The following is a 23,163-nucleotide window of genomic DNA, read 5'->3' as shown; positions in this document are numbered from 1 at the left end:
GCTAATACACCAAAAACATGCTTAGAAATAGTGGCATCATTAGAGGCAAATTATGAGCTCTTTTCTCTCGAGCCACAAAAGGCTTTTCTAGAACGTTCTTCACATATACCTTCAACTAACCATGTTGGTGGTGAATGAATCCCTCTTTGGCATGTATTTAACAATAACCACCCAGACTTTTGTATAACATGTGGTTTAAAGCAGAGAAGGCTGAAGCTATCTGGTCAGCCAGGCTCAAAGGTCATCCACAGACATATGGGGGCCTTTTATTGATTACCTGGAGTAGGAACTAAGTTACAAGTCAAACTCTTTGATAAAGAAACATTGTTTTGACCCTCGTATAAACAAATCAACTACATAGATTTTTCTTCATTGTTGTGTATGTGTGGGGAGGAAAGAAGTGAGAGGAACGATATCTTGAGAGATATATGATTAAACTAAGTATTGGTGTGCAGTGTTAGAGGGTAGAGATTGCATTGTTGTTGGGGCCTGTTAGCACATCTTTATTATATATCTGTGAAATTCTACATTCCGGAAGTTTGTGAAATTAGATCCAGATGGCCTTTGTGCATAGAAGCAGAACATCTTGAACTTGGGGGAAAACATGGGCGGAGGGTTTAGAGGAGACCTCTGCATGGTTGCATTTGCTTGGATAAACAGGCAGGACAATGGTTCAGTCAGGGATACGTAAAGTTATACATTCACTTGCATTTTGAACAGCAGCTTAGCAGGACAGTTCATTGACTGGACACTGGATTCTTTTTGGTCCGAGTGACAAGTTTGAGGTGAGGAGATATTTTACTAACAAACTGTGTGTTGCTGCATGAGTGCTCCTTTTGCTTTTTTCTTGTTATGGACAATGTGTTTTTTCCTCTTAAGATTGTTCAAACATAAACATAAACAGGCCTGTCTGTTTTTTATATAAGATGTTGAATCTTTATTGTAACATTGTAACAAACTACTAATGCTAAGAATAATCGAAAGATTCAAAACCACCAATTTGTAAATCGTTCATGTACCATTTCGTTTTAAATTTAATCTCAAACTGAATCTACAGTAAACCACAGTCAAGTAGGGCAACTAGGCAAAGCTTTTGCTGTATCCTGTTTACTGCATTTTGGAATGGTGTGTGGTTGTGACCTAAATTATAGTTTGAGATGATTTGCAGACAAACCATTCAGACCAGATGAATCATGGATTAGATTTTGGACATGCATTTTTTGTCATGTTACATCCGTTGGCTTTAACTTTAGTCTCCTTATTTTAATATTTCATATTTAATTACATGCTTGAGACACTGTTAAGACTTTGCAACAATACTTCATGCTTAGATAATACATGGCACTAATGCATGACACTTTCATGCATCATGCGCACAAGGACTTTGACTTGGTGCTGAACATTACTTAACAGTTTCGGCGAAAAGATTTAAAAAAAATGAGACACTGAACAAAGAGCAAACTGTAGCAGATGGTCATTAAGAAAATATAGACCGTGAGGTGGAAGACTGATCATACCAAGCATAGACTGACATTAGTTTTTTGTAGATGTAGAGTAGTTGGAAACATTTGATAGGCATTGGCAGAGCAAACATTTGAAACATGGGCTTCATTAGCTATTTGAACAAGGTCTACAGGGCTTTTTTTATCCTCTTTAGTTCATTGTTTTTGTTTTTACAACCTGCATATTTACTGAATTGGTTACAGCAGCAGCAGCAGGAAAATCGGGCGGTAACTTCATCAAATTCAGTGCCCCATGCCATATGGCTACTTTCAAAGCTACTGTCGTTGTCATATTTGTTGACACTGCATCAAGGCTTTTGTCATACAGGAGTAAGCGTGGTTAGGGGGTTAATAATATAATTATAATTTGCATATTGTGTAAAAATAAAATAGACAGAAGGAAATGTGTGTCTGCATCATCCGTTATATATTCCCTCTGCTTTTTATCTCTGATCTAGTCTCCATCAACTCGTGAGGAAAATATGTGGCTCCTATTTGGCTGATGAACGCTCTTCTTTGTTCACCAGCTAGTTACTAACTTGTTGTTTAGTCATGGGGCAGTAGGTTTATCAGAATTGTTGTCTAAAAACAAAGGCCAACAAGGTTGATGAGAGCAGCGAGAGTGAATCAAAACTATAACGACACTAAAATGTTGACAGTAGAGTTGATGTTAACTCTGTGTGGGTTCATCATTATGAGCAACGCCTTTCACATTACATGTAATAATTTCACATATATGCTCCAGGTGTCTTCCCTTTTCTTTGAGATTTATGGGAAATAAATTATGTGAGGACATGGCCTGTCACACCTTAAATGAGATTTCAGCAGTGTAGCATAGTTGTCAGCTGGCCAGAAACAACTCCAAATGAATGCTGATGTGGCTCCATGTCTGTTGGAAGAATAAATGGTCACATTCATGACAATATGGGAGATAACGTGTGGATTGTATATGCAGCTTGAGTAAAGTATGAACTGCAAATATTTGTTCAGTAAAGTTCTGTGTCTCTCCTACAGTGATGGGGTCATATCCAGCTCTGACATTCCTCCTGCTTTTTGCAGCTACTCTGTCCTCCAGTTGCGATGGTGGAAAAGTCCTGGTTTACCCCGTAGACGGGAGCCACTGGCTTAACATGAAAATCCTGGTGGAGGCACTTCACTCACAGGGTCATCAAATCACGGTACTACGTTCCTCCACCAGCTGGTACGTTTCTGAATTCTCACCCCATTACACCTCCATCACCATCACTCAGGAACAGACCCAAAACTTAGAGAGCCAAGACTTCATGACGTCTTTCTTGAAGAGGTCAATAGAGATCCGTCGGAATAAAGGCACACTATGGGCATTTGTGGAATTTTATAGGAACCTTTTCAACATGTTGGGGGAGAACCAGAAAGTCGTGGCAAAACTGGTCGTCAGCATCTTTGAGAATAAGACACAAATTAAGGAGCTGAAGGAAACTGGATACAACATTTTTCTGACTGACCCGGCATTTCCAGGTGGAGTGCTGTTGGCACACCATCTCCAGCTTCCCTTGGTTTTCAATGTGCGCTGGCTTTTCGATGGCGATGCCCACTTCACCATCGCTCCTTCTCCTCTTTCCTACGTCCCCCAATTGTTTTCTGACAACTCAGACAAGATGGACTTTTTCCAAAGAATCAATAATATAATTCGTCATAGTGTATTGGTTTACATGTACCACTTTGTCTCAAATCCGCCTTACCAGGCTGTGTGTGATCATTATTTTGGACCTGATGTCAGCGTCATGTCCCTCATGCAGGGAGCTGATCTCTGGCTAATGCGGGTTGACTTTATATTTGAGTTTCCTCGTCCCAGCATGCCCAACGTCGTCTACATTGGAGGCTTCCAGGGTAAGCCCTCCAAGCCTCTTTCATCAGATTTAGAGGAATTTGTGCAGAGTTCTGGTGAACATGGGGTGGTTGTCATGACTCTGGGGACCCTGCTGAGCAACCTCGGCCCTGAGATAACAGAGATCATCGCCTCAGCATTTGCCAACCTCCCTCAGAAGGTCGTGTGGAGACACCTCGGGGAAAGACCCACCACTCTGGGAAACAACACCATGTTGGTTGAATGGCTGCCTCAAAACGATATACTAGGTCACCATAAAACCAAGGTTTTTGTCACGCATGGGGGTACTAATGGAATTTACGAGGCCATCTACCATGGTGTCCCAGTTCTGGGCATTCCTCTCATCTTTGACCAGTATGACAACATGGTGCGTCTGAAGTCCCGGGGAGTGGCTGAGAGTGTTGAAGTGACATCCTTGGATGTTGAATCTCTGACAAAATCCCTGAAGAATATTCTAGACCCAGAGAAGCCATACAAACAGAACATGCTCAAACTGTCACAGCTTCATCATGACAAACCAATGAAACCCATAGACAGCGCCATTTTCTGGATGGAGTTCGTCATGAGACACAAGGGCGCAGCGCATCTACGCACTGAATCATATAAGATGCCATGGTATGCCTATCACTGTCTAGATGTGATGGCAGTCTTTGTAGCATTTGGTGTGCTGATCATTGCATTGGTTTGGGTTTCCTGTAGATGTTTCATAAGACGTTTGATAAGCACCAGGAAGACCACATCCAAGTCCAAGAATGAATAGATAACCTCATGATGAAGCAAGCTGTAGACTGTTGATAAGAGTGTGATGAAAAAAGATTTGTAATTTATAGTGGTACAGAATCTGCTGAATAACAACAGGAACCAATATACATGATGTACTTGAATATATTAGAGCCTGTGTCCATATAGTGTCTTTCTGGCAGAAAAGCCGAGTGCTTCATCCAAGTATTTTATCGAAAAAGGGCTCAAAGAGAGCAAAGAGCACCAACAGGAGATGCTGGTCCACATTGTTTGTATGGATGAGGATGCTTAATTTGAGAGCCATAACGTTACAGCAAGGAGAAAAAAAGAAAAAAAAGGACACTGGCTGCTGTACTTTTCCTCTATGTGGCTGCATGCAGCCGCATACGCTCCCTCCTCATTGAAAACAATTGAAAAAAGACACTGGTGCTCAGAAAGAAACGCTATATGGACGCAGGATCTAAATGGGAAAGTGTTGTAAATTCCAATTTATAATAGCTTTTAAGTTTTCAAATTTTTCGCATATTATTCGTCTTTTTTTGTCATAAAAAACAACAAACAAATAATGTTGTGATCTTTGCATATTTCACGTAATGTACAGTGATTGAAGTGCATCATGAATTAGTTTTAAAATATGTACATAAACATACATAATATTTAAAATATGTATGTTTTTATCCTTTTCTGGTCACTAATTATCATTAGTTTGCAATGCCTGTGAAAAGTCACAAATCACATCTGACGAGCTAGCTGGAGTCGTCGTCTGAGCTGAGAAGGAATATTCTCCTTTCCATGAAGGTAAACCAGAGGGTTGAGAGCACTGTTGTTCAGACACACAAGGCCGTGACCATTAAAAAGGAAAAGTCTGATCATACTAAAACCAACAATGACCTGATCCTATTAAAAAGTATCGTCAGTGTAACCAAAGCCTAATATATATATATTTTCTCTGTGCCATAGAGCTCCATTGTTGTTCAAAAACAATTAAAAACACAACGAGCCTCACTGTTGCACGTGTTCCTTCATTAACATGAACAACACACACACACACACACACACACACACACACACACACACACACACACACACACACACACACACACACACACACTGTAGTTTATTTTGAGGCAAAAACATTATCCTGCTGGCCCAAATACTCACTGGAGCACCAAATGTGGATTAATTCACGGTTAAATATAGTCCCCAACAAATTTCACCTTTTACTCCAGTTTTAGTAACTTTTGATCAAAACTACAGCGCCCAGTTTTTTGTGAAAAATGTTTTACAAATAAAACACGTATTTGAGACCAAATTTGATTTAGTTTTTTTAAAGTTTTACAGAACAAATAAGCTTTGTGCTGAGTTTGAGGTGGTGGAGGGAGCTGCAGCAGCAAACAGAGTTGGCATGAGTATCAGCAGAGTTATAGTGATCAGTGTTTGATTATAACAAGCCACACCGCAGTGAAGGAAACAATGATTGTGAAGCATATGAGTAATAGAGAGCATGCATGTCATTGGGCTTCCCCACCGCAAACTAGATGTGATCTTTACCACTCCAGAAAACTCTTCTGAAAGAAAACAGACACATCGAGAGCTGGAGTTTATCTTAATTGACTTTTTTTATTTGCAAAATGTGTTAACATGTTGTAACTTAAGATATAAAAAAAAAATATTACTGTACTGCAAAAATAATATTTATGGAAAAAAAAAGCAAAACGTAAGAAAACAACCAACAACTTCATACACACTGGAGTCAATTCACACCACTTGTTGTGATGGACAGCTGCATGCCGTTTGAGATACATGTTATTTAACAGTTAATGTTAACGTCTTAACTCTTATTCAACTTCATCTGCAGTTTGTGCCACAGGCACACAGTCGGAGTTTGCCAGATTCAAGCGGCTGAATATCTGACGAGCTTGCTGGAGTCGTCGTCTGAGCTGAGCAAGAATATCTTCATTTCCATGAAGGTAAACCAGAGGGTTGAGAGCACTGTTCAGACACACAAGGCCACGACTTATCTGATGAGCAATGTAGACTCCATTAAACCACTCACTGCATATCTTCTGTCTGGACAGAACTCTTGACCAGAGGTTGAGGTTCCTCAATACATGATAGGGGACGTAGCAAACAGAGAAGAGAAGAATCAAGATGCACAACAACTTCAAGCATCTCTGTTTCAGTACCTTGTCAGTGTTTTTTGTGCGGCAGAGAAAAACAATCACATGTCCATAGCAGCCCAATGTGATGAGGAATGGGATGCAAAACCCAGTGAGGGTCCTTCCAAGGCTGTATTTCAGGTAATCCTCAACATAGTTCTTGTTGGTGGTATCATAACATTTCCCAGGCTTGTTTCCGAATGTTTTGCTGTAGAACATGTCTGGAAGACTTTGAACGCTCACCAACAGCCAAACCATGACGGAGATCCCCACAGAGTGGGTGACAGTTATTCTTCCCATCACTCTCATTGGATGGACAATAGCCAGGTACCTGTACACACTGATGCAAGTAAGGAAGCCAACACTGCCATATAAATTCAGGTTGAAGCAGAATCGTGTTATCTTGCAGAATGCATCTCCAAAGATCCATTTACTCCCCATGAAGTAGTACACCACCAAAAATGGGAGCGTGAGCAGATACAGAATATCTGCAAGTCCGAGGTTGAGAACAAAAACATTGACGTTGCCCAGTTTCTTCCAGTTCTGCAGCAGAGACTTCAATCCCCATCCATTAGCTACCAAACCAATGATGAAGACTAAGATGTAAACAGGAGGCAGAAATCTGTGTTCGAAGGCAAAGCTGACACGAGTACAGGAAGATTTATTCATTCTGTTGAATGAAGAGTCTGTGGATTGTCTGGCTTATGAGAAGTGTAAGAAACCGTGACCCGGTTTTTGTTCGAAGAAAACTTCCTGTTTGAAACACTGCTGTCTGAACAGCAGATGTGAGATTACAATAATATCTATGTGCAACATCTCCACCTGTGTACGTGTTCTTTGTCAAGTGACTCACTTTGAGAAGTGCTATATAAGAATCTCTACAGCATATCATGGCGGATGTGGTCTCTTGGTGTGGTGATTTGGATGAATGGATAAGAGTCTCCCTCTAATGGTAGAAAAAAACTTATCAACCCTTTTTGAACAATCAATATAGAATATTGAAACTTACAGATCGAGTTAAATTATACTTTAATTGATCAAAACGTTTTACTTTTTGTATGGAGAAACCATTTTGACTTACACAAATCAGAATTGTACTAACATAGAAACCTTTTTATCATTTTGATACTTTATTCATTGTTTATTCATCTTTTATGGCTCACCGATTCACAAAATTATAACTAATACTTTGCAGACTATGCAGACTTTAAAAAACAACAACTAAATTATATATAAAATATACACATAAAAAACTGTGCAGGAGAGTTTGGAAGCTGAAGACTTGTCTAGACTTTTTAACAATATGTACAAGGTTGTTTTTAGGTTTAGGGCTAGTCTAAAACTAATGCTTATGGTCTAAATAAGCAAACTGCAAAGACAAGAGTCTACAGCCACACCAGCTGCTCTGTGAGGCTGTGATGCTCATTATAAAGAAAAAACCACAGATAGATGAAAGTCAAGGTCCCAAGTATGTTTTTGATGCTTAGCAGTTGTAAAGTTGATGTAAAAATTGGCCAGAAGGTGGTGTCAAGTGCAAGGGTTTAAGCTAACCTATATCAGAGGTTTGTCAGGTTATGAGCTCAAAAGTGACAGATGTGTGCGCGTCAGTGCAATATTGTTTTTTTTTATTTGTCTTGTGCGAGGGTGCAGGTCATTATATGTAGTTTTGAATGAGTATTTATATAAACATTTATCTTACTGCCTATGGTTTAACAGTCTCTTTTGTAAATTCACAGTGAACCGCTAACATTACTAACATGAACTGGTTTTAATGTAATATTTGACAATGTTGGGATGATAAATTATAAATTATTAAAGAAACACCAGCTTTGTGTGGACTGAAGGCCAAAACAGAGTTCTCAAACTAGTGAGTGTGACACACTTTACTGCCCCAATGAGGTGTGTTGTCACCATTACAACTAACAACAATCGACATTTCCTTTGGAACAAGTCAAAAGACCACTGCTAACAGTTCAATGTCCGTTCTACTCTCATTGTATTTCTATGATTTCAACACTTTCCTTTCAAAGCCGTTTCTTTAGTTTTTTGTTACATTACTGACATCACAACCCTTCAATGCTTTATAACATACATTTTATTTATATCTTCATTCGCCCAGTTTGGTGAATGATTTGCACTTTAGAGTGTCATTTTGCAGAGGCCCAGAGTTAGTATCTTTAGCTTTTAAAATGCTCCACTGTTAGCTATTTGCTAATTGTCTGTCAGCCTTTGTTGATTGGCAGGTAATGTACAGCAGATTATCAAAGGTTTTTCTTTAATAACAGAGTGTTTGAGAACAGTGATAGTAAACCACAACTGTAAAGTTGCAAACCATAAATACAAAACAATGACTTTAAAGACACTTAAAACGCTTCATAGAGTTCTGAGGAGCTGCAGAGTCGCAAATACAGTACAATGGGTGAATAAATGCACAACAACAACAACATTTCTACAAGTAACTGTTTCACGGTTGATTACTATTTTGGCAAAATAAACTGTTGCAGCAATTCATTGCAGTAATGGAACATGGCTAATGGCAAGAAGGTGCATCGCTCTGCAGGATTTAAAGATTAAACACAGTGTGTCAGATGGCTCGACTATAGCCGTGTCTAGGATTTGCACTTAAGAGTATAACTGTGCAACGGTCCTGAATAATTCTGTAAACTGTTCATTATCATTCTTGGTGCAATGCACACGGAAAGGCATTGTCAATCGTCCTTGATATTTTGCAGAAATGAAAAAACAACCATCAAATAAAAGACGAATAAATAATCCTGTGCGATTCAAGGACTCACACAGCTGCGGTGAGGCAAGTGTTAACATTCCTCATGCGAAACCAATAAAGGCGAGAACATTTTTAAAGAGATCATACTCTGGAGTCTACTTTCACAGTGTGGTTTATTGGTATGTGATTGCGGAAAGAAGAACCAATAACTAACTAACTAAAAAGAACTAAAACAGAGATTTCCTTTTTTAATGCAACTGATAAATAATAGCAGTATTCTAATTCATCCTAAATGCACCTTTAAAATGGCACAGTTTAGTGTGGGGTGCTGAACTGATACTAACTGGGCAGGAGAGGGAATATTATATTTCTCATATTTGGAGGTAAGGAGTATTGAAAAAATAAATCAGCACAAATAGTGATTGTTGAACCACCAGCACATAAAAAATTAATATATTAAAGTACAATCTGAGAATCCTGTTTTGGAGCAAACCCAGCAAATCCCCTTCTGAATCAATAACTTTCAATACCTCATTCACCACACTCTTCCACGCACACAGTCACTCTGCGACTCAGACATAATGGCCTTCCAAATAAAAGGTAGGTGATACTCACCAATCCATGACATGTCACCTCTGGCATGGGCAGAGGAAAGATGCAGAATGGGAGAGAATGGCGGCAACAGTTCAGACCGAAGCTGCAGCAGGAGGGAGACATCTGCTCCTCACAGGAGAACTTCCTGCTCTTAAATGAAAATGTCTCCTCAGTTACTGATGCTAATGCAAGCTAGTTTATGTTTATCTTAGCTAACAAAACTAGATAACACCAGTGGTCAAATGTAACCAAGTACATTTACTCAAATACTCGACTTTTCCTTTTTTTAAATAATATTTTGATTTATCTGAAGTAACATTACTTGTTCTTTAGTAATTCAATTTTATGCTACTTCATACTTCGTTTCCAATACATTTTGGACGCAAAGGTTGTACCCCAAAAGCTTTAGTTATTTTGCAGATTTGGATTATTACTATAATATATAAATCACCTACAAATTCTGATATTTCTAGGGACGGGTATTGGAAATTAGCAGTAACTAAAAATGATACATTAATTGCATTGGAAAACTGTTGAAGGTAATGAAATATATTACATATTAAGTTACCCAGCAGTAAAAAAAAAGTAATTCAAATTACACACATGATCTGATTCTGAAAAGATTCTATTTCACTAACGTTACTTTAAGTATATTTTGATGCATTTTTTGCACTTTTACCTAAGTAACATTACATTACTTTCACTTGGAAAAGAGTATTTTTTAGACCGAAGCATTTATACTACTTCTACCAAACACTCTTTTTACATTCAATATGCAGTAACACATGCTGCAGTCTCACTGAGGACTATGCTAATATCGCTATCACGCTAATCGCAATTGATTTTTTATTTTGTTTTAAACTGCATCGAATCGGCCCAGTAATACGAAAACATGCACATGTATTTACCTTCTAAAGATAGCTACAAGTCCCCATCCAGGTGTTGTAACTCTGCGTTGAACCAATTCATCGACATACTCGGTGGGTATTTGGTGACGTTTGCAATGTTTACATGACTGCGCATGCGTGTGATTGGCCAGCGGCTTCACGCCCCGCTACCATCGATGGCAGGTGAACGTTTATGACAACAGGCAGTAATTATGAATAATGAAATGTATATACAGACCATATTATGTTTTAACGGGTGTGAACTGTGAGATAACCACATTGCGTTTTATATGCAAACAAACTGTATTTAAAACAACTTATTAAAACAATGTATCTAACATTCACTTGTTTTAAATTCATCCATTTGAAATTGCCACAGTTTAGAAATGGATTGGGTTATAATTATTGATCATTAATGTGTTCATCATGTTACAGATGACATGAGCTCATTGTAACTACATGACTACTTGGTAGGTTATATATAATAATATATAATAATGTATTAGTTGATCATCAGTAAGTAACTTAAGTGATGAAATATATGAAGTGCAGTAAAAAGTAAAATATTTTTTACATTTTACATTTAGCCAACATTTTAAAGATGAATTTATAGATTGTTTGTATTTGCTTATTGATTTTTCTGTACAAATGAAAACATATTTGATTAAAACCCTTTCCTTAACAACACAAAAACTGCTTTGGTGATCAATACAAGACTTCTCTAAAATTTGAATTCACAGACACACCACAGACCAATAATTAACTGGAGGTCAGATAATTCAAAGTTTCCTTTACTGAACAGAGGATTAAAGAAATAATTGAGCACATTTATATGAAACAATTTACATAGTAATAATAATACAACACCAATTAAAACAAGAAATTCTTCCATCTAAACTGCATAACACAAATATGAACTCAATGTAGATGTGACAATCAGTATGACATACATTGTTAAACACGTTAAACACGATGTCCTTGTGCTTAACTTCATCGGTGAATTGAGCCATGGGCACACTAGAGTTTAAACACATGGTTGATCATCTGACGAGCTTGCTGGAGTCGTCGTCTGAGCTGAGCAAGAATATCTTCATTTCCATGAAGGTAAACCAGAGGGTTGAGAGCACTGTTCAGACACACAAGGCCACGACTTATCTGATGAGCAATGTAGACTCCATTAAACCACTCACTGCATAACTTCTGTCTGGACAGAACTCTTGACCAGAGGTTGAGGTTCTTCAATACATGATAGGGGACGTAACAAACAGAGAAGAGAAGAATCAAGATGCACAACAACTTCAAGCATCTCTGTTTCAGTACCTTGTCAGTGTTTTTTGTGCGGCAGAGAAAAACAATCACATGTCCATAGCAGCCCAGTGTGATGAGGAATGGGATGCAAAAACCAGTGAGGGTCCTTCCAAGGCTGTATTTCAGGTAATCCTCAACATAGATGTTACTGGTGGTTTCGTAGCATTTAACCGTCTGGTTTCCGAATGTTTTGCTGTAGAACATGTCTGGAAGACTTTGAACGCTCACCAACAGCCAAACCATGACGGAGATCCCCACAGAGTGGGTGACAGTTATTCTTCCCATCACTCTCATTGGATGGACAATAGCCAGGTACCTGTACACACTGATGCAAGTAAGGAAGCCAACACTTCCATATAAATTCAGGTTGAAGCAGAATCGTGTTATCTTGCAGAATGCATCACCAAAGATCCATTTACTCTCCATGAAGTAGTACACCACCAAAAATGGGAGCGTGAGCAGATACAGAATATCTGCAAGTCCGAGGTTGAGAACAAAAACATTGACGTTACCCAGTTTCTTCCAGTTCTGCAGCAGAGAATTCAATCCCCATCCATTAGCTACCAAACCAAGGATGAAGACTAAGATGTAAACAGGAGGCAGAAATCTGCCTGTAAAGTCAAAGCTGATCCGTTGACAAATTGTGTGATTCATTGTCCTCTCGACAGTAGTTAGTACAGTTCCGACCCTCGTGAAGTGTTTGATAGAATAAAAATAAACAGAATCACATCCGCAGGGGTTCCGAGAAGACTTCCTCTTTTTTGTCACAGCCTTTACAAATCTGAGTTCTTGCACCTGTCGGTATTCAGGAAATAACATGGGTTGGCTCGTTTCTTTCTTTCTTTGTAAAGTCATCTCACATGCTGACGCCCAGTAACAACTTAGACTATTACAGGTTTAAATGTGTGTGTGTGGCCTAACATGTAGATTTTCTTTCTTTTTTCTGATGCCCTTAATGAAGCCTTGTGAGAAATGTAAACGGAATGTCTTGCTCTAGTCTAGTAAGCAATGCTTCTAGCACCATTTCTAACATTAGAGTTTTCCACATTTACATTAGTCCTAACATAGGCTACTTCTGTGACATGTAGCCCCAAGGAGTAGCCATCTTCTCATTATTGCAATCTTCTTTCAAGATAAAGAAGATGTCTTTACAGAAATAAACTGCTTTCACTTAATAAATAAACTGCATGGGTTGCAGTTTGCATATTAGAGACAAGCAATTTGCTGGGTAACCTATTACAGTGACAGTTTCTAAAGAAGTTAACTGGTGTGGTTAGAAACAGTGAGGTTGGCTGCATCCTGTAATAACGTACTTTCTGTTGCAGCTGCAACAGTGCACGTGTATGTGCAGAACTTAAAAGTAGACATAAACAACACAAAAAGCCATCAATAGTAACACCAGTCGTTAATTTGGCTTAAATACCAAAAATGACTTCTGTGATGCTGTGTATTACTGGATGCAAGTTTTTGACAGCTCATCAGCAAAAGGCAGAAGTGTTAACTGCACAATAATTATTGATGAATGATGAAATGAAGCGTTGGGAAAAGTTACAGCATGTACAACACGACTATATCAATCTGTGAATACTATAATAAGAAAAAATACAATTTAAAAAACACAAAAATCAATGAGAGTAAATGCAGAACATATGTAAAATATTGAGACAAAGGAGAGAGCTGTCCAGAATTATTTACAACAGAACGAAGAAATAAGTGCAATGTCATGAGACTACAAACACACAAAAACTGTACAAGTTAAAAGTTGCATTGCTCACGTCAGAAAACAATATCTGTCAACACAAAGGCTGGAGTCAATCTGTGGCATACATTTTCACCAAACAAACATATTTTTAAATCATTGAAATTTGCTCTCAAAGACAAAGTGCTGTCCTCGGTCATAGTTTAGTCTTTTAGGTGAAAAAAACCTGTATTTGAAACCCGAGAAATTATGTTTCTTGGCCCAGACACAGTCATGAGGAATTACTCAAATGTAATTGGTCCACTTGCTAAAAAGATTTCCCCCAGTGTAAAAAAAATACAATTTACAATAATCAGAAGTTAAATTCAGTCTAAAGATCTGGAAAAAAGCCAACCATGCTCTCATCTCAAGCAACACATTTTCTCTATCTTGACTAAAATTCATCCAGAACAAAATTACATCAACAAACCAACACAATTTGAATATAATTCACAAATGATACCAGCTTTTGTTTCCCTCTATTGGCTCCCTGTCACAGGATGGATTTCAAAATTGTACTTTGGCATTACATGACCAGGCACCTCTGGAATTAAAGGAGTTATTGTGCCCTCTGACCCTTAGGTGGAAAAGTCTCAGATAAGGCAAATCAGTGCATATCTTTCTTAAAACCCACTTGTTTTTCTTAATTCTATAACTTTTCTTTGTTAGTTATAAACTTGTTTCTGGTTGTTTTATATATTATCTTCATTGTCTCTTTTCTTCTCCCATTAAAGCACTTTGTAACTTAAATGTTAAAAAAGTGCTATATATTGTAAATTAAGTTTGCTTGCTTGCTTCCAAATAATAAATCCATCAGTATAATGGGTTACCAAGGTGTGGGAGTGAAAAGTATTGTGAATAAGTGCAGATTGAGATTGTACATGTGTGAAGATCAACGTTCATCCGAACCCAATCACAGTTTTTATCTATTTATCTTTTTCTCTTTCAAGGTCCATTGGTTAGAGGACGTCTTTATGGATCCGCATGGCGATTTGAATCAGTCAGTGAAGTCTGAATGAATCAGCTGTTGTACAGGCCGATCAGGGCCTGTATCCCCACAGAGCAGGGTTACTGTAAGGTGAGTAGGGGCAGTTGTTGTGACAAACACAGGAGTGGATCATCATCACAGCTCTTTGTACCAGTCTGCCGGTGGGGCAGCGGAAGGTCACCTCAGCCGTGGTGGTCTGATAAGGCGTGCAGCAGCGGGAGTGGGTGCACTGTCCGCAGTACCGGAGCTGGTAGGCACGGGTGCTGTAGCAGCCCTGGTGAACGAGGCGAATGGGCCCTGGTGACGTGTAGCTGGCCTTGCATCCTCCGTGTCGTCCCCACTAGGAAAACAGCACGCACACACAACAACTTACAACACAAATCAGAGCTTTTCAGTTTTAAGTTAACCCTAAATGTATTTTCACGTATCCCTTGCTGTATCTATCATGCAGACAATTGCTCCGGTTTTTAGATATTTTTCAGAGATACTTGTCTCCAAACCCAACACATAAAACCCAAAACAATTCTTTTGATGTGGGTGAGTTGACCATTTAAAGCCATCAGGGGAACCTAATGGGATGTGTGAAGCTGCCCCCTCTTAGTCAATTAGTCGACTAATCGGAAGATCTCTTCAGTTGATAAGTTGTACTTCATGCTTTAACGTGGTGCATTATTTTTTGTGGATAAACTCAGTTTTACAGATGTGTCGATTAAAGTGAGTACAAGATAAAATCATACTAGTGTTAGTCTGCTAAGAATTTCTTTAGTCGAGGACGGTCCCAGTAGAAAAAAACTGAATCTCACCGTGGGTTCCCTTGAGACGTGCTGAAATGTACGGCAAGGCCGCACTTTACAAAGTCGTGTTTCCATTTGCAGCTTGCAGGCTGGGTTCTGGTTAGAGACGCGTGTGGAGACCCCAGCCCCACAGCTCTGGGAACAGGCACTCCACTTGGTGCTCCGCTCTATACAGGTGGAGGCAGGTGGGACCAGTTTATTTAGAGGGTGATCCATCCGGAGAGCTGGCCACAACCTGCCGGGTCTCATGGCTAAACAAAACAAATAAAAACAATTACTAGAGTGAGAAGCAAGTTCAGTTCACATCACAGTGTGAGAACCTCTGTACACTAAACTACATGCTGATGATTGAATTCATTCGCCTCATTGACTTTTTCAAACTCCAATTCAAAACTAAGCCAGAGCTTTTGATTTTAGTGAACATAAAAATCCAAAGCAAATTTCTGTTCCTCACAAAGCAAACATGTATAAGTCATAATAATCAGCTGATCTGCAGGAATGACACTGCAGGTTTTGCATCCAAGAACAAAATGTTCTATAACTGCTCTCGTAGGGTTGTTTGACTCAGACAATGTTTGGAATTCCAGATGTTTTTGGAGAGGCTTCATTTCCCTATAACACCCCCTATTACGTATACATTCACACACTCATTTAATGAGAGTAATAGTCTCTACACGGCTTCATATGTTTAATTGTTACACAGCTGCGGTCGCTGTTATGAAACTTGGAAACTTGGTTACAGTGAAAAAAAAAAAGGGTTTTACTTTTCCAACAAAATGTGGGTTATATTTGGACTTTGGGAGTTTTCCTTTGGCCAGACACATCCCAGTTTAATACAAAAAAATGCTCCAATAAAAACTTCCAGACATGACCACCAGTGACAAATCTCATATAAATGAGGGAAAGTTTATGTTGCCATATGGACTGATCATCAATGAGCAATGTTTGATAGCATATGCAGAGACACATATGAAACTGGAAAATATGCTGTAATATCTAACTCTGTAGTCAGGACATCAGTTTAAGGAAACATTCGACATTTTGGGAAATGCACTTTTTTGCACCATGAATTGTTGTTTCTCTGTAAGATATCTCATGTTATAACATGTTAATTTGTGAGCTTTAGTGGTGGCAGATTTTGTTTTGTTTTTGATTTGGACAGAGCCAGGCAAGCTGTTTCCCACTGTTTCTAGTCTTTATGCTATGCTAAGCTAAGCTAAGCATAAGCTAAGCTGCTGCTGGATGTAGTTTCATATTTACAGTACAGACTGCATCCATCATCTCATCTAACTCTCGATAAGAAGAGAGCAAATAAGCGTATTTTCATAAAGAGGCAAACTTTTCCTTCAGAGTTTACTTTAAAGATTCTACTGTATTTCACTGCTGCAGCTAGCTAGTAAGAAATCTACTTTAAAACAAAAAATAAAGGCCTGCATTGGAGGATGTTTAATGTGTTTCTCCTTTAAGAGTTGATTTAACCATCTTAACTCATCCATCCATCTGTCGAGTTTACCTGTGATGGCATCCTGAATGACTGTGTTCTCTAGGTTTTCACACACCCATTCCTTGCAGCATTTTCCCGGCAGCCGGACATGTTGTGGGTTGGGACAATCCGGAGTGGGAAGACGGACATTCAGAGGACAAGCTGGCACACAGCTGACCCCTCCACCTCTGCAGTGGCAGTAACTGTCACAGGAGGGCTGAAACGACTGGCCCTCATGGTATGTGATGCCGTTGACTTCACAGCGCAGATCCTCCTGACCTGTAAGAAACACACAGCACAGACGGCTTCTTGACTTTCTCAAACGCACCTGCAACTTGGAGTTACTGTGGGAAACATAATCAGGAAGTGAAGGGATTAGATTAGGTGAAGAGGGGATACATCAAAGGGGAAATGAAAGAGAGCGGTTACACATGAGGAGGACACAGGAGTTGCTGTCCGTGTCAAGGGTTGTGTAGTTTTATGGGAAACCAGGCCTCTCTACTGAGAAACTGAGGAGTCTGTTTTTCAATCCATGAGTGTTGTCTCTGCAATCTATCATGCTGCTCAAAGAGCAGCCATTAGAGGAAATGTGTCAACAGCAGACCTGGAAATAGAATTGAAATACTGGCAGAGGAGCCGTCCCGCTCTGCTGAGCAGACCTTAAACATGAACTATCTGTTTGTACTGCTCATGCGAACTGACTGAGGTTTCATCACCTCCTCCCCGTATGTCCTCCACTCTGTTTTACCCACACAGACGTGAGCCTGGTTGTTTGCTTGTGAGAAGAGGCACTCACTGACACACTCCCCGGGGTCTCCGTGGAAGCTGGCGCTGTGGTCGCACTGTAGTCCTCTCTGGCTGTCGCAGGGAAACATCTCAGTGCAGGGCTCGCCTCGCTGCCGGGCACACACCTGGCAGCACCGGCAGCCATCCGGCACCAGTGGGACTCCTGTGGGGCACTGGGGAACAGAACTGGGGCAAAGGCAGGGAGTGTCACACAGCTGGCACAACACCTGCAGGGACAAGACAGGTGAGAACAGGTAAGAGGATGACACATCATTGTTGTCCTCGCACCATCTTTACCATCATCATCACCACAATTATCCTAATCATCATCTCAATTATTATCCTCATGACTACATATTCAGAGTAAAGAAAGTGTCATTGGTATTCTCAGAAACTGCACACAGTCAGGCCAAATCACTGTTTCCAATTACATTTAACTAGCGGAGCCAAAACACAGGGGGGATCTGGACGAGGCCATTCTTACTTAACCAGAGCAGAAGAATCTTTTCATCGCTCTGTGAATTTATGGTGTGTAGAAATACAGACCGCTGCTTGGTTTTCGCTCACTGCTCAACAAGATAATGTTATTATTATATATATATATATATATATTATATATTATATATATATAATTATACAAGGCCATCAAACATTACTTATTTACTGTTAATACACTTTAAACCAGAAAGCAAAATTATAATGTGAAGGAGAAAAATGTGTCCTTAAATATTTAGACAATCTGTTGTCACAAGAGTTGTCACAAAAAGGTAATTTGCTTGTATTTAGTGCTGAAATGATTACTTAATTAATTACAGAAAATGTATTAGTACATTTCTCACTCTTGTGATTCATTTTTCAGGCAGAAATGCAAGAAATTCTTGATTGGATTGGCTGCTTTTCTTTGTCTCATGTGATCATAAACTGAATATCTTTGTGTTTTGGACTGTTAGTTGGACAAAACAAGCAACTTTCTGTTCAGGAGGGCCATTTTTCACTATTTTATGGCATTTTACCAAACAACTAATCAATTAAATTATGCAAATAACCGATACAAATTTAAATGTAAAAGTAAAAATTGTTAGTTGCAACTTTACTCGTCTCATCCTATTTGCATATCTCACACACAGAGCTGTCTGTGATCTTATTTCTGTCCAGACAAGATTAAAGTACTCTTCTTCATTTCAAATCAGGGTAGACAAGAAGTTAATCCAGTCATAAAACCAATGTATTTATAATTTGTTGATAAATGATCTCACTGAGACTCCACCTCTGTGATATCCTGCATATAAAAAAAATGTTCAACAATATTAATCAACATTGTTATAATATTGGAGCCAATCAGCATTGCTGTTTAAACCTGCACACCTCACACATACCACATAATAATCTAATTCAGAACAAACTACAGTAAGTAAGCAGGAACAGGCCTCACCTGTGTAGCCACACACAGCAGTACAGCCAAAGCTATCGCACAGTCACGCATCGGTCGGTCCATGAGGGCTTGTGTTGCTGATGGAGCTCACTCCGTCTCTATAACCTGTGTGACGCTGTTTGCTAACTGCTCATTCTTGCGCCTGCTGACATTTATAAAGTCTGGACTCTGATGTCACAGGCTGACTACCGTGTAAACAGCCGCTGGACCAGCATAAGAAATGTTTCACATTCCTCCTCCCTGTTGCCCATTTCCACTTCCAGACACAGACACACACCTCCACCCCCAAGTCTTTCCCCTCTTTTTCCTCTCCTCCCTCTCTTTCCAGTCTTGTGGCGTTCTAAGTTTACACAGCTTAACACGAGCTGAGGGGAGAAAAATACATTAGCCCAGTTGTCTACTAGTGAAACAGCCTCCGGGGCGTTTGTGGTGACGATTCTGATTTAAGTCCAACAGATTTTTATCTTGCTGATGTTTTTACAGGCTGCCACTTCACTAGATGGTCAGTCAGATATAGTAGATGATCTTTTGAAAAGACAGACATAGAGCAGATATTGCCACAATTTAATTTTCATCCCCAAAACCTAAAATACTTCTGAAACCTTCATGTGTAACTTCAGCCAGACTTAAAAGAGATTAAATCCTTCTCCTCCCACTGGTTTCCATGGTGTAAAGGGCAGCGTGTCTGAGGCATGAACTGGAATCATCGCAATCTCTTTGAAGACAATTCAAATAGGAGCCTGGAAGCAAGCAAGACCCAGAGACCACAAGGACACATCTTGTATTAGAAAGAACATAGCTGAGCTGCTTCATTACTAAGCAGTTACTGCAGAGGCAGCAGTGCTAACAATGGGACTGATTCAGTTCAGGACACACAGTGTAAACAATCATCTTCATTAACCCATGCAGCATCTGTGTTGTGTCTGTGAGTATCGCAGGCTAAGACTACAGCCATGCTAGCAGCTTCATGAGGCTGTACTTAGGCACAGCAGCGCTTTAAACTAAATATATACGTTTAGCACGTAGTTGCATTGATATCATCTTGGTTTACTGTGTCAAGTCATTGAGATACAATCTCTGCGAATGTCTGTGCCATCAAAGTTATACAGATTCATCCTCTTGGCACTATGAACGCTTGTACCAAATTTCATGGCAATCCATCAAATATCTGTTGATATATTCCAGTCTGAAAGTGGTGGAGCGTCCAACAGACTGACATCGCCATCCCTAAAGCATTCTAGTGTGGCTAAAAACGTATAACTGAATGGACTTTACAGAAATATTTATTTTACAGCACAACTACGTTTACAGCATGTTACAAGAATGCTGTCATAGCCACAGAATGCCTGAATGTAAACACGATAGCAAAAGGACTACACTCACTGAAACAGAACGTAACCATTCATGGTTAAGGGATTCAGTCAAAAGTAACTCTAGATTCCTGCATTTCAACAACGGCCATTTCTCACAGAGCTGGGTGGGCAGCGAAGACATGCAGCGATGAGTTATAAATAGAAGGCGACAGACAGAAAGATAGAGAAGGGGAAAGTGTGTGTGTCCGGGCAGGTGGGCTCCAGGTGGCCAGCCAGTGGAGATGTACTGCGAGGCCTCAGCCTTCTCTGAAAACTATGTGGTCCTGGCCACCGCTCCCTGTGTTTTCCACGCTCTCCAAGAATGACAGAGGCTGGAAGGATTGCACTGTAGTGGCTCCACTAGAACATACACTAGTTTGGCCGAAGATCTCAATACTCAGACTGAGACTGTGGAAAAACCTCTCTCTGTGCTTAACATTCTGAATGCAAGCTCTTCAATGATCCTAAGTATATTTGGATGGACACACTATAAGAATAGACTGTTAGTGCCGCTTCATGATGCTTGATTTATGAACAACTACTGTGTGAAAAGGATGTAGCCAAGTCATAACATCAGCAACTACAGCCAGGATCAGTCATGGTGAAATCATACAGTATCTGCCAATTCAAACCAAGAGAGGCAGACAAGGCCCAACACATTTTTCCAGTGCACACAGATGTTGGATAGCTCCCAGACAGTAAAGTATCACTCTCACTGAGAGTGGACACGTTTGAAGAAACCCCCGAAATCCTGCACAATGACCCTCATTCAGTTTGGGCGAATATTGTTTTGGTATGTGATGGTATGTAGGGAAAACCCATTGGATTCCTTGTTGATTCGCAAATGCAAAAACTGCAGGGCAGAGGAATGAAAATATTATCTGTCCTGTAAATGTTCGAAAAGAATGCCTTGATCGAAAGGAAAAATCACTCCACCAAATCTGTCACTGCGCAGCAGAAATGTCTCACACAAGTTAGCCAACAACCCAAAAGTACCTCAAAGTGGAAGCATTACAAAATGCAGCCTAGACTCAGACTGTTGTGAGGATTCTCAGAGGTGACAGTCTGCTACAGGTATGCAGGGCTGAAATCACATTTACAGATGTGAAACCTTGCAGTTCTGTTTTGTCGATAGACAATTTGTAAAGATTGGTTTCACAGTGAAGTCAGACAGCAGCAAGTGCTGATTGAATATCCAGTGTCTGTCAGGCTGAAATATCCCGACAACTATTGGAAGGATTGCCGGGAAATCTTCTACAAGCATTCATGGCTCAGTGGTTCTCAAACTGTTTTTCAATAATGTTCCCCATTTGAAATATTTTACCCCCTTGACCAACGCAAAACATTTTTTGTAGAAAAAAGTTTACAATCCAGAGCTACGCCATCAGTGTCTGAATTACTAAACAGCCGCCTAACTGAAAAATACATTTTAAATGTTACTGACGGTATGTTGTTGGCTCTGGTTTTGCTTGCTTTTTCACTTCTTTCTCAGTGTTTTCAGCTGTGTTACTGCTATGTTTCAACCACAAATCTATTTTCTTGAACGCTGTCCTGGAGCGGTGGTTTTTAAAGTGGGGACCGGGGCCAGCCAGGGGTCCTTGATGTGGTTCCAGAGCATCCACAGCCAAAATGTGAATAACTTATTTTCACTATTATTCCACCCATAACCAACACCATGACAGAATGTAATACAACATCTAAAAGCAGAAATCCTATCAGATGGGGGGCCCTGGGACAAAATCATATCAGATGTGGTTCCGTAGTCTATTGTGTCTGTTTAGGAAAGCACTGTCCTAGAGGCAGCCCACCAGCAGGTTGACATTTGTGTTATTATCGGACTATGTCTCAACAATTATAGGATGGATTCATTGCCATGACATTTAGTTCAGAAATCCATGTTACTCCAAGGATGAATTTTAATAAGTTTGGTGAACCTGACTTTTCATCGAGTGCCACCATCAGCCCAAATGATTCATTTGTCCAGTATTTTGTTTGTGACAAAATACATGCCAAACTAATGAAATTCCCATCAGCCTCAGCTGTATATTGTATTTAGTTCTAATTAGCAAATGTTAGTATTCTAGCATGCGAAACCAAGATGGTAAACATGGTAAACATTATACCAGCATGTTAGCATTGTCATTGTGGGCATGTTAGCATGCTGGCTTTAACATTTAGCTCAAAGTACAGCCTCAAAGAGCTGCTAACATGGCTTGAAACTCTTACTAATGCTGCATTCCAGTCAAAGTCGAGGGTCGTAAATTCCCAGTTCTAACATCTGACCTCAAAGCCTTCCAGGTACACAACGTATAACATTAACAAACTACCGCCTTGTGGTTGTACAAGGCGGTCATCCTTGAGTCTAGGTGGACGTTTATGCCAAATTTGAAGAAATTCACGATGGATTTGCCCCGACTTTACATTTAATAACAACGCAAGGTGAAAACTTGCTTCACATTCAGTCCGACCACAGTTTTAATCTTGTATTCACTTGTTAAGATGGCTGAACATCTAAAGATTACACAATTGATAAGTTTCTAATTTGATCTAATTTCTGATTTGATTGAACAAAAGACCTCCAGTAAAACACATTTTTAGGTATAAGCTTTTCCTGAAAAGTCCATTTTCGTGCCCCTAACATTTGTGACTTCAGCAAAGCCAGACAATATTCACGTTTGCCAGTTTGTGGGTTTGGGTGGTGTAGCTGAGTCTGATTTGAGCGTGACTCAGAATAAACAGGCTGTGGGCTGTAACAGCCACAAATAATATTCAAATCTTTTCCCAGGACAATATTTGACACACACATA

General features: G+C 39.7%; 4 protein-coding genes across 4 annotated transcripts; 1 reads left to right on the top strand and 3 right to left on the bottom strand.

Annotated features, from left to right (window-relative positions):
- Positions 1–717: 717 nt before the first annotated feature.
- On the top strand, positions 718–5,070 carry LOC306702239 (UDP-glucuronosyltransferase 2B20-like). Its single transcript, XM_079167802.1, has 2 exons — positions 718–785; positions 2,517–5,070. Exon 2 carries the CDS (start codon positions 2,519–2,521, stop codon positions 4,127–4,129), a length of 1,611 nt encoding a protein of 536 aa, XP_079023928.1. The 5' UTR covers positions 718–785; positions 2,517–2,518; the 3' UTR covers positions 4,130–5,070.
- An 878-nt stretch (positions 5,071–5,948) lies between these two features.
- LOC306708117 (P2Y purinoceptor 1-like) lies at positions 5,949–6,938 on the bottom strand (the record flags this gene model as incomplete). Its single annotated transcript, XM_079175838.1, has 1 exon — positions 5,949–6,938. One exon carries the CDS (start codon positions 6,936–6,938, stop codon positions 5,949–5,951), a length of 990 nt encoding a protein of 329 aa, XP_079031964.1.
- A 4,318-nt stretch (positions 6,939–11,256) lies between these two features.
- On the bottom strand, positions 11,257–12,468 carry LOC306702369 (P2Y purinoceptor 1-like). Its single transcript, XM_079167961.1, has one exon. The coding sequence runs from the start codon at positions 12,435–12,437 to the stop codon at positions 11,493–11,495; it is 945 nt and encodes a 314-aa protein (XP_079024087.1). The 5' UTR covers positions 12,438–12,468; the 3' UTR covers positions 11,257–11,492.
- A 2,093-nt stretch (positions 12,469–14,561) lies between these two features.
- On the bottom strand, positions 14,562–19,067 carry ccn5 (cellular communication network factor 5; the record flags this gene model as incomplete). The annotated part of the gene is made up of 5 exons (XM_079167950.1): positions 14,562–14,849; positions 15,313–15,554; positions 16,817–17,065; positions 17,583–17,799; positions 19,005–19,067. 5 exons carry the CDS (start codon positions 19,065–19,067, stop codon positions 14,562–14,564), a joined length of 1,059 nt encoding a protein of 352 aa, XP_079024076.1.
- Between the last annotated feature and the right edge of the window lie 4,096 nt (positions 19,068–23,163).

This window comes from Pholis gunnellus (genome assembly GCF_910591455.1).
Source record: "Pholis gunnellus genome assembly, chromosome: 2".
Lineage (NCBI taxonomy): Eukaryota > Metazoa > Chordata > Actinopteri > Perciformes > Pholidae > Pholis > Pholis gunnellus.
This window is presented reverse-complemented; position numbering and strand designations above follow the sequence as displayed.